Below are 11,193 nucleotides of genomic sequence, written 5' to 3'. Positions count from 1 at the left end.
TTGGAAGAAGTCTTGAATTCTAGTGCAAAACCCGCAACGATGACAATACAATCCAAAGAAGACTAGCGTCCATATGGCAGTTACTGGAGTAGGACTAGTGGGAGAACGGAGGTCGGACATCTCTGACTCAGGCACACCAATGGCAGAGGTTAGATAACACGAGTAAGTAGATACTGATATGCTAAGCAGCTAGTCAGCCTCCAGTGGTTCAGTTAATTAGTACCAAAGTGGCAATGGAAATCAATGAATGGACAGCAGAATGGCTCCATTTTCAAGATCAGCGCAAACCTCGCGGACCCTCCGCCGTATCCGGTCTGGTGTCCACTGTCCCGTCCCGTCCACCACTGTCGGGTACCTTTTGAGGCTTAGACTTAGAGAAATATACACGAGAAAACCCGGACCGTCACCTTCTTCAGTGCCGGTTCAATTGGAATTTGTTGAGTTTTGCCTAAAGCTCGGCCCTGACGTGAGCCATGGAACGATCTTCCCCTGAGCCGGACACTGTCCGGAGATCACCGGATCATCAGATCGGCAGCCTCGAGGCCGTTGATATTCGCTGTCAGAGAAACCCAACTGACAATATGCAGGAAAGACCACTAGACTATAATTTCAGACACTTTCGGGGGGACACATGGCATCGACACAATAGAAGCGACTCACAGCAGGAGCAGGACCAAGCACTCGCTTACTACCCCTTTCACCCAGATACGAGCAGAAATCCGTTTTGGTCAAACTTTACTAGTCATACTTCGGCTATATTAGCTTATCCAGAGTCAGCGGCGCTAGTCCTAGATTCAGGGTGGACACCGAACGACCACAGGTCACAGACCTACAAACAATAATTACAATTCACACAGACCTCATGCCCGATTGATTAAGAGGGTCCTCCTCCTCCAGCCCTACTGGATCGAACGGTGAATAGTGCATTTACTAGTGCAACCAAAGACCCAGCGCTAGACTGCCCTCAGAAATACCCGACACCGCGCCGTGATATTCAGTCGCCTCAAGCTTGCATTGAGGTGGCCGCATCGATGGGGAGATTGCTTCTGCACGGACACACCTCGCATCATACTGCGGCCGGGTCAGAGTCCAAATAAGTTGTACCTCTGAAAGAAGTCTTTGCCAGTTCCCTGCAGCATTACTCCCAGCAGCAGTGGACTGATAGTGAACAACAAGACCGCTACTCCCGACTGCTATTCATACCGAGCAGTCGCTGTGAGTACGTACTATCAGTGCTGAGGTACTTATGTTCAATCTTGTGTATCTGTCATATCCGCCGCACAAACTGAAGTGTCTCTTGATTTTCTCAAGATGAAGAAGAATTCCTGCTTACGCCCCTAGCGGGACGCTGCGTGTCAGGTGTCTCCACGGGTAAAGCTCTCATTCTCCCCTGGAATCGCAGCACTACAACATTACAGCTAGCGCCACAGCAATCAGAGACCGGAAATTACACGCTGTGCTAGAAGAGCATTGGTCTACCTGGACAGAAACTGGATTCGGGTGCCTCAACCGAAGCCACTGTGGCTGCCGGGGAGCAAGTTCCGCTGCCATTTCCTCTATCAAGATGGGTGATTGGGGGGCCTAGATTTGCGCTTAGCTGCGCTCCATTCGTACAACTCGAAAACAGAGAAAGACCGATAGCTAGAAGTTCCAGTGGCCGGTATGCCGGGGGCAGTCATTTGGACGAACCGAAGCAGAGTCTGTGCCAGGGGTAGCGGTGCGTTACAGGTCCTGCGGATCGCACGGAAAATGAACGAGGACAGGGATATCAGACGAGAGCTTGATAATAGAGGTATGAGATACAAGCGTCCCGATGTATGACTTCAAAGGAGGCTCACATCCGTCTGCAAGGGGTATTCGGGCTGGTGCTGTGTCGCCTATGAAAAGCTGCAAATACGGCCATGGAACGTGGCCCATCTTCAGCCTTTAGGACGAGCGGAGACATAGTCAGCAGCTTACTGAATGCTGGCCACTAATGCATGGCTACGTGATTGAGACACAGGACATTAGCATTGGCTCTGCTGGTGGTGTCAGTGTTGTCCTCAGGTCATGATCATAGATGTAGAAGCATCGAGCGGGAACCTCCAGCATTCTTTTTCCATACTAGTCGGCAAACACAAATCCGACGATGGATGTAACATCATTTGGGGTGATCTCAATGATCTCCGAAATTAAGGATCATGGCTCCGAGATCTGTCTCGCTCGTTCATTGGCGAGGTGCCTTTGAAGGTAGGACAAAGCCAACATAAGGTGATGATAAGCTTCAGCCATAGACCGAACCTGGTTCCTGGTCCCTGTTTCCACGTTAGCACGATGATAAGCAATGCACGCAGAAGCCAGCGTAGTGCATGTGGAATCATCCCGTCGCTTACATGAAGAAGACAAAACATTGGAAGACTATTGCGTCAAACATGAAATCGACCAGGTGCTTAATAAGGCATTCAAGGAGTGACATTGATTCTTCAAGCAAGTGGGGATTCAGTATTATGATCCTAAACAATCATGGGTGGTCTTCAAACTAATTGCCAAATGAATTTAGCCGCCAGAGCAGTGCATCGACTCACTCAGGCGATATATGCGATGTTCCATATGAACACTCGAGCATTAGTGCTCGATGCCAATATGGCCTTTAAGTCACGTTGTCTTTGTGGCTATAAATATTTTTTTACCACAACCCCAGCGAATGCTTACTGGCTTTGATTCCAGAAAACCTCCTTCAGCAGATCGCACATCAGTGTGATAGACCTCTTTGCCTCCTTCAGAACAGCATCCATTGCCAAAAACGGATGAGGCATGCCTTTCATTATCTGCAAGTCCACCTGCACACCCGCCTTCTGCAGCTTATGAGCATACTGCTCCCCCTCCGTCCGGAGGACATCCAATTCACCCACCATAATCAACGCCCTTGGTAGGGCCGACCAATCTCCAGTGTAAAACAGAGGGCTGGCCTCGGGATTCACCCAGTCTTTCCGATTCGGTAGATAATGCCCGCGGTACCAGAGTATCTTGGCTGCCGGTAGAGCCGGCGTGTGTTCATACTCGCGATAGGCATCGTTGGTTGATACCGAGGCAGTGTTGTCAGTCACAGGCACGGACAGCAACTGGGCCTTGAAATGCACGGGCGGCGAGAGAGCAAGGGCCTTCTGAGTGATGATACAGGCCAGGTTCCCACCGGCTGAAGAGCCACCCGTCGCGAGGGATTTAGTGTCGATGGGAAGATGTGTTGGACCGTCGGCAAGCAGCCAGAGAAGGGCTTCCCAACAGTCATGAACGGCAGCGGGCCAGCGATGCTCGGGAGCGAGACTGGAGGGTCAGTGATGTATGCCTCTCGATGTATCGGTGAACTGTTGAATAACTTACCGATAGTCCACAGTCACAACCACGCAGCGGCCTCTATTACAAAGGTTGGTGCACACCGGGTTCTCAGTATCGATGTTGCCCAATACCCACCCGCCTCCGTGGAAATACAACATCAGTGGCCATCCGTTCGCTGGTTTAGGGCCTTCAGGAATGAAGGCGCGCAGAGGGATTTCAGGGCCCTCCGAAACCCGGCGGCCGATGCGGAAGTTGACTGTTTTGCCGACAGGGAGTAGAGGTCCTCCACCAGGAATTAGAACGCCGCTCGTGCGAGAAGCTTCAACTGGCTGGAGGTGAACTTGTTGCTTGCCAATCAAATGTGTATTGTAGAAGTCGACGTATTCCGGGTCGAGCTTGTCTACCACGGAGGGATGGAGGGGGTAAGGTGGTTGGTCGGCCGGAATATGACTGATGGACATGGTGAGTGAGTATGTGACGATTGATACTTAGAAGATGAAGGAGAAAGTACCCCAAAGATAGTCAAAAGCGTGGGAGGGGAAGGACAACCTTATGAACAGTCAATCCCCCCCTCAAGATATTTCATGCAAGGGAGTCAGAGAGAGAAATTGCCAACTCAAAGCGGGGAAGGGAAAACAACCCAAGCCGGTTTCTTGTGCTTCTGCAGCTAACTTACTTCTCCTCACTCACTCAAGCCGTAAGCCGCACAAACCGATAAGTTTACACACTTATCTATTCATTATTTCATTTACACTTTTCTACTAGGACATGCAGGCTATCGCTATATCAGGCAAGCCTCTTGAGGGGTACAGCCAAGATGTACGTGCTCCTCGCTATCTTATCGCAATTCCCCTCATTCTGACCTCAACCTTTTCAAGTGTCTCCAACTCAATTGGACAATTCGGGTTGAATTGGTGATTCATGGATCAATGCGATCAATCGTTCTCCCGGAAGGCCAGGATATGTATGCCTCTTGAATTTGAAGCTATGCGGCCGGAAGGTGGAAATGCTGCTCCGATGCAGTGGAAAAAAAATCAGCTATATCGAGGCAAACCATAGAACCTTCTACTGAAGTCCTCTACAGGCTGTAAGTCGCCTTTCGAAGTTTTTATATCAATGACATGACTTGATAGATGCGTAAGGCATAGGCCTGACGTTAAACGCAGAGGCTTGAGGTTCAAAGGGTCCGACTGCATCATTCCTCGCCGACCCAACATCAAGCAATCGGTCTTCAAAAGCCTGGCATGACGATAGGTTGCCCTTGTCTTCTCCGAAACCTCCCTTGACTGAGATATCAAGATAAGGAAAAGATGAAGGGCCTCAGTGCCTGAGTGCCTAAGCAGCCTTTGAAACCGCCCCTTCCTACATGTCACGTGGCTTGCCCTTTCTTCCTCTGCTGCCTCTATCACCTTCCTCTCGCGCCCATCCCTAGACCATTCAGTCGAATGACCCTGGATTCTGCTCTTCATCCTTCATTCAAGTTGTCAGCTTTGTCTCAAGGCCCCTTTCCCTTATGGATGTCTGGGAGCAGTCACTACCTGTGATGACGGTACCGGAATCCTTCGCAGGGGTTCGACCAGACAGGAGATGCAATTCTGCACATACGAAGGGACGACGATGACCACCATCAACCTAGGGCCATGATGACTTGCGAAGTTGAAGCTTCAAAAAATGTAATGACTAATCGAGACAGGTCTCTTCAGAACCAGACACCCCTACCCCTACTCTGCCGGACTCTACTTAGCCTGCATTCCACACTATAAGACCATTGTCTTTCTAACCAAAGAGAAGCCATAGACAGCTCTTCTGCAACCCAGAGGCTCCCCCTCCATATGGTCGCACATGGTCATACCTCTGCACATCCATTCCGACCCCTCTTAGCTCCGCGTCGACGCGCCGGATGTTTACCACCTTCGTCCTCATTTAGTCGACCGCGATCCTATCTTAAGCTGGCTTCCCTCTGGCGTTCGTACTTATTCACATTTGTCGACACCAGTCGCTCTGTTCTCTTAGGGAGCCGTCTGATGTGTTGTGTTGCTCGAGCTGATCTTGTTGCATCGACATCCGGTACCTATCTGCGCGTGAATGCTTAAGGTTACCTCAACGCGTTAAAGCTGTGCATCGCAGCCTGCTGCTGCTCTCCTCACAAAGTCAACAATGTCAACCCGTTATGCATCATCCGGCACAGAGAGAGCGTGGATCGAACGAGCGATCTTCGTCTCCTTATACGTCTTGCTACTGGAGTCTTTCATCCAATGGGGCATTGTAATTTATCTCTATGTTGAGCAACATGTGGACGCGAAAATGACACCCAGTCTGATACTCGCTCTTGTAGCGGTGAGTTTGAAAGTACCTTTCTCCTGGCCATCGCTAACACTATGAAACTAGTCCTTCTTCACTGTGCCCCTTGTCATTTTACACAGCTTCCTTGCCTGGCAATACAATAGGGTTGCAAGTTTTACCAGCCAAAAGACCATGCTCCGATTTATTTGTAGCTGGGTATTAGGGCTGGCGACTCTAATCTGGATAGCTGCCAGCGCCACAGGTCTCGTGGCCATATCGCAACACTTGCCATGCCTACCCAACGAAGGTGAAGGCAGCTTCTGGAAAATGGGTGTAAGCTGTGCTCTTTACCGGACGTCTGTTATAGGTTCTATTGTATCATTGTATGTTGTGCTCTCAAAAGCCCCAAATGATCTGTTATACTGACCAAGCTACAGCATTAGTTTGTGCTTGTATTTCGGCTTCAGACGGCTCTGCGGACGCCCGTACGACGTTTCGTTGCTGGGAGTGTATAAACGCCAGCCTTCAATCTCAGTTTGCGACGACAGCATCCTGAGCAGCTGGAGCACTGAAAGTGATAATAGCTTGAAGCATGACATCTACTACGTCTGCCGTCGTCCGGATATCACGTATGGCAGGGGGCTTTATATGTCTTCAAGTGATAATACCATCCAAATGTCCACAAGCATCGAATATCCAACCATCGTCCACCAAAAATCTCACCCAGGGTTTGAGGCCGAGTATGACTCGGATACAGTGGACTTGCTGTCAGGTACCACTCTTTCCCCGCAGGAAACTTTTACGAGAAAGCTGCCCGGGGTGATGACGAGCTCAGATCTTCTTTCTCGCGCTTCACGCACGCCCACAATGGCAACTTTACATTCTTACGGTGACCATCATAAGCAAAGTGCTCCCGTTGAGCTACCTGGGGCACCACTTTCCAAGTCTGGACATACGAGGCAAAAGTCTTCCGTATCGTCGCTGCGCCGGCTGCTGCCCAAACTGTTTTCGCAACCATTGTCCGCGGATCCTCAAATACGCGCTCTAGCCGACTCCAACACGGAAGTAGATGTCGAGAAAGAAGCACGGATGGTTGAGCGCCCTCCGACTCCGAAAAAAGAGTACGCCCCTGGGCATCCGTTGGCTTCAGCTCCTGTGGAGAAACCCTTGCCAGCCATCACAGCCGAGAACCTCAAAACCGAAGCATATCAGCCAGGAGCAAGAGCTCTGCCACGATCTGCGACCATGAACTCAGCTGATGCTCCCGAAGTCCTCGTACCGGAACCACTGAACGTACGCCGCTCCAATACCTCGCAAACGGCTCCTGTCCCTAGGAGCACATATACACCATACCAGGCGCCCTTCACTCCAATTCTCCCAAGATCGGCGACGCGCCCGGCATTTAATCAGGCATCTAGCTATAGGGGAGTCCCGATCGACCGTGAGATGGCCAGCCGGCAGAACTCTAGGCGGGGCAATAGACGAGAGAGTCAGCTATATCAGTTTGATTCCTCTCAGATCCCGCGGCATACCCAAAGTCAACACCAACCCCACCAGAATCCCTACGGCCGTCGCTGGTATCAAGAGCACAATCGCCGCATGTCATCGGCAACCCGCGGAAACGACGCCGAGCTGGGCTACTCCAACCCACGCCGCCCACGCAGCAATACGTATGGTGGCCTCGCCTCGGCGCCGAGCAGGCTAGACAGCATTCGTGAGACAGGCACATCTGTTGACGAATCGCCGGAGAGCTACCTCTCTGAGGCGAATGCATACCAGGGCCCACCTCGAACGAATAGTGTCTTTGGAAACTAGCGCCTGCAGGTCAGGCTTTTCACTCTCCCCAAGACCTACGATCTCTCAAATTTCGATTCTCGATATACATTTTGTGCTCAGGCAGGCTTTCCAATCGTTTCATGTCTTCGCCCCTTTTCACCTCACGACCCTTAATCATACTTGTCGTTACTTTGTGATTCTGATGATCTGGAATGTAAACAAAAGAGTTTCATAGTCAATTAATCTCCGTGTTGCATTGCGCACATGGCAATAACTGCATTGTCAAATCCATGTGCTATAGCTGGCTGCTCCCCAAGTTCGTTGCGAAGACGCCAGCCCTTACTGTACATGTAGAATACCCGCCAGTCCTTAGTTCCATCCTGACCGTATGTCCCCCAATCATGACACCGTAAGACCGCCCGAGCATACCGAAAACAGGGAATCACAATAAATCCGAAGAAAGAGAGAAAGATCAAAGAAAAAGGAGAGATGAGGAAAACAGCAGCAGAAACACAAACCAGAAACACCACGTGAAGGAGCCCATGCGCTTCCACCCGACCGAAGAGGAGTCCGATGAGCACCGTAGGAAAAGAAAAAAAAAAAAAAGAACAAGCAGACCACCCTGTACAACAAGATCCAAGCAACCTACCTCTCAGGCTCTCTTCCCCGCTACATTCCTCGAAAACGACGACGCGGAAGTCGAGGTCGGCACCTGGGCCGGGTTCGACGCGGCATACTTATACCGATAGCCCTGCTTCCGCCTCCCCTTCTCGTCCTGCCCTACCACCGCCAGATTCTCCTTCCCACTATCACCACCAGCACCACCGACTTCCTTCTCCCCCCACGACCACATCAGCGCTCGGCCCATGCGCTCCCGCTCCTTGAGCAAGAGCTCGACGCGCCGTTGCCACTCTTTCTCGCGCTTCTCCACGGACCGCGCGATGCGCTCGTCCACCGCGGCCGCGGTCTCCTCCTTGGCCGCGACCACGGACTCGAGGTGCTCGACCCTGGCGCGGAGGGCGCGGTTCTCGCTCTGGTGCCGCTCGCGCTGCGAGAGCAGCGAGGTTACCTGCGTCTTGTACCGGGATTCCCGGTGCTCAGTCCCGGAAAGGAGGTCGCGGAGTTTCGAGACCTCCGTGGCGTGGGCGGCTCGGAGGGTGCGGAGTTCGGACTGGAGAGATTGAGTTTGTTCGAGAATCTCTCTCTCCTTCTGACGTTGTGCTTGTACTTGCGTTTGTAGTTGCTGGTGCTGGTGCTGGTGCGGTTGCTGCTGGTGCGGGACGGGAGGGGAAGGAGGGGGGCTGGGTTGTTGGTTTTGTAGCTGCTGCTGTCGAGTTTGTTTCTTCCCGTCTTGTTGTTGCTGTTGTTCCTTGTGCAGGCGCTCAATGGTTTCCAGAGCCTTGGTGCGCTCCTCTTTCACCTGAGTAAGCTCCTGCTGGGTTTTGGTGAGATTCGAGCGCAGGTCGTCGGCGCGTTTGCTGAGGCGAGTGCTTTCGGTTTCGATGGAGTGGATGAGGGTTTGGGCTTCGACGGCTTGATCTTCAGAGCGCGAGAGTTGCAGTTCGAGGGTCTTCTTGGCGGAGTTGGCCTGGGTGAGTTCGGACTGCACTTTGGAGAGTTCGTCTTGCAGACGTTTGAGTTCTTCGTGCGCCGGCTGGTTTTGATTCTGGTCTTGGTCTTGTACCGGACGTTCCTGGTCCTTTGCTGACGGACGAGTGTTGGAGTTATGGGTTCCCTGGCTGGGTTGACCAAGGTCTTTGATCAATTCCAAGATTTCTGAATAGGTGTTACCGCCGGTTTCAAGGGGAAGGTCGGCGGCCATGGCTTTGAGTGCGTTCTCTTGCGCGGTGACCTGGGACTGCGCACGGGTGAGATCGGCCTCGAGAGAGCTGTTCTTCTCTTCTAGGGGGCGATTTTTCGTTTCGAGAATGATGATACGCTCTTCAAGTGTAGTGTAGGCTTGATTGACGGTATCGAGCTCATTCTCTAACTTCTCCACCTCCAGCAGGTGCTTGCTGATTTGAGCCTTTAGTTCATCAATCTCGGTGTTTTTTTCCCGAAGCTGTTGCTCTTTGGCGGTGGTGACGTCCTTGAGCTTTGCGATTGTCTCGTCCAGGGTTGCATCGCGCTTCTGCAGCTGTTCCTGCGCCAGATTCAATTGCTGGCGCAGGTATGCGATGGTATCGAGTCGCTCCGCGTCGAGGTCCGGGTGCGACGATCCGCGAGTCTGCAGCTCCTTCTGCATATCGCTAATCTGCTTCTGAAGAGCATTTAGCTCGGAGGCATTGATGGTGGATTTGTGCAAGAAGGTCTCCCTCTCTTCGTTGTGTTTCTGGAGCAAGTGAATTTTCTCACGCAAGATAGTTTCGTCGGTGCGATTGGCGTAGAGCTCGTCTAACAGGGATGACTTCCTCTGTAATTCAGCCTGAAGGTGTTTGATCTGTTGGCCAGCAGACGCAGCCTCCAGAACGCGCCGGCGGCCCTTCTCCAGCTGCTCATCACGCTCTTGAAGTGCATTTTGAAGATCAAAAATTTGTTTGCGCAGATCTCCGGTCGCGCCTTGGTCTCCCTTGCGGGGAGAAGGGGTCTTGTGTCTCCGCACTGACGGTGTGGTCGTAGTTGCTTCCATTTCGTCGTCTGGATCTTCCTCGATGTTCTCTAAATGAGTGATATCCCTATTGAAACCACTGGCACGACGCAAAAATTGCGAAGGTGTAGACATGTCGATCGGCGGGCCGAATTCACTGTATTCACCGAGCTCGGGTTCGGGTTCGGGCTCGGGCTCATCTTCGACAGCAGGTTGATGCGACTGAGAGTTCTGTTGACGCTGTTGCTGCTGTTGCTGCTGCTGCTGCTGCATCTGTTGGCTATTGTGCCTGCTGTGGCCTCGCGGTTGGGCAGGAGACTCGGGTAGCGGAGGCTGGGAATCGTGGTCTTCCTCTTCCGAATGGTGTAGGTCGTGTCCCTGCTCCTCCAGGTCATCATCATCAAACAGGGGTTCCAGCTCCGGCAAAGAATGTGCATCGCCCCGAAAGTCCATGAAGTGCTTGTCCTCCATGGTGTCTCCATCCCCCATCAGATACTTCTCCAAGTTCGCAGTGAAATCATCCGGCCCTCCGACGTCTGACAAGTTCTCTTCATGCGGGAACTTGAACTCCGCCAAAGGGTCTGCATCCTCATCCAGGGCTTGTGTACTGGGGAATTGGCTGAAGTCGACGGTGTATTGCGCCAGGCGGGCGTCGATATCGTTCGCGGCGCGCTCGAGCGACGAGGCCCGGGAGGACCGCGGCGAGTAACTCTGTTTCAGCGGGGAACGGGCTTCTTCGCCGTGGGTCATGGTCGCACCGCGATCAATGGTACGAGGGCTCTTCGCGCTGAGGGGGGAGTAACTCTGCGCATTGTGACGACGGGAGGGAGGAGACGAGGGCATGAAGAGAGGGGTCGCGAGGGTGGACGCGCCCACGGTGTCATGGGTGGTCGTATCGGCCATGCTGGGAGTGGTCTGTTTCCAAAGGGATCAAGGTAACATATAATATACCTTTTAGATTACCGAGCTGGGTAGCATAGTTTGAATGGATTTTAGTAGATGGACGGTGAAATACCGAATTGAAGCTAGGATTGGGGGATTCGTGATGGAAGAAAGAAGTTGACATTGGAGTTATCGCTGGGGGATGCGATAACAAAACACCAACTGGTCGGGTAAACACCGATCGCCAGGCACCAGGGCTTGATTGCCTGCCGATTCAGGCCACAAAGCTGTCACCGGTCCCCTACTGTATGTACTGTACATACAGGCGACAGACAGCTGACCATCTCACA

At 52.3% G+C, this 11,193-nt stretch overlaps 3 protein-coding genes across 3 annotated transcripts; 1 reads left to right on the top strand and 2 right to left on the bottom strand.

Moving 5' to 3' along the window:
* Positions 1 to 2,687: 2,687 nt before the first annotated feature.
* BO97DRAFT_447197 (alpha/beta hydrolase) lies at positions 2,688 to 3,872 on the bottom strand (the record flags this gene model as incomplete). Its single annotated transcript, XM_025698741.1, has 2 exons — positions 3,361 to 3,872; positions 2,688 to 3,303 (listed from the first exon to the last, which is right to left on the bottom strand). The coding sequence occupies exons 1-2, from the start codon at positions 3,774 to 3,776 to the stop codon at positions 2,688 to 2,690; spliced, it is 1,032 nt and encodes a 343-aa protein (XP_025546157.1). The 5' UTR covers positions 3,777 to 3,872.
* Positions 3,873 to 5,472: 1,600 nt separating this feature from the next.
* Positions 5,473 to 7,496, top strand: BO97DRAFT_400987 (uncharacterized protein; the record flags this gene model as incomplete). Its single annotated transcript, XM_025694317.1, has 3 exons — positions 5,473 to 5,652; positions 5,704 to 5,981; positions 6,036 to 7,496. 3 exons carry the CDS (start codon positions 5,473 to 5,475, stop codon positions 7,411 to 7,413), a joined length of 1,836 nt encoding a protein of 611 aa, XP_025546156.1. The 3' UTR covers positions 7,414 to 7,496.
* Positions 7,497 to 8,104: 608 nt separating this feature from the next.
* BO97DRAFT_306810 (putative spindle pole body associated protein SnaD) lies at positions 8,105 to 10,858 on the bottom strand (the record flags this gene model as incomplete). The annotated part of the gene is made up of 1 exon (XM_025691169.1): positions 8,105 to 10,858. A coding segment is annotated over one exon (2,754 nt), but the record flags the coding sequence as incomplete, so codon positions are not given.
* Between the last annotated feature and the right edge of the window lie 335 nt (positions 10,859 to 11,193).

The sequence above is a fragment of the Aspergillus homomorphus genome (assembly GCF_003184865.1).
Source record: "Aspergillus homomorphus CBS 101889 unplaced genomic scaffold BO97scaffold_77, whole genome shotgun sequence".
Lineage (NCBI taxonomy): Eukaryota > Fungi > Ascomycota > Eurotiomycetes > Eurotiales > Aspergillaceae > Aspergillus > Aspergillus homomorphus.
The sequence above is the reverse complement of the archived record's forward strand: the minus strand, read 5'-3'. Positions and strand labels throughout refer to the sequence as shown.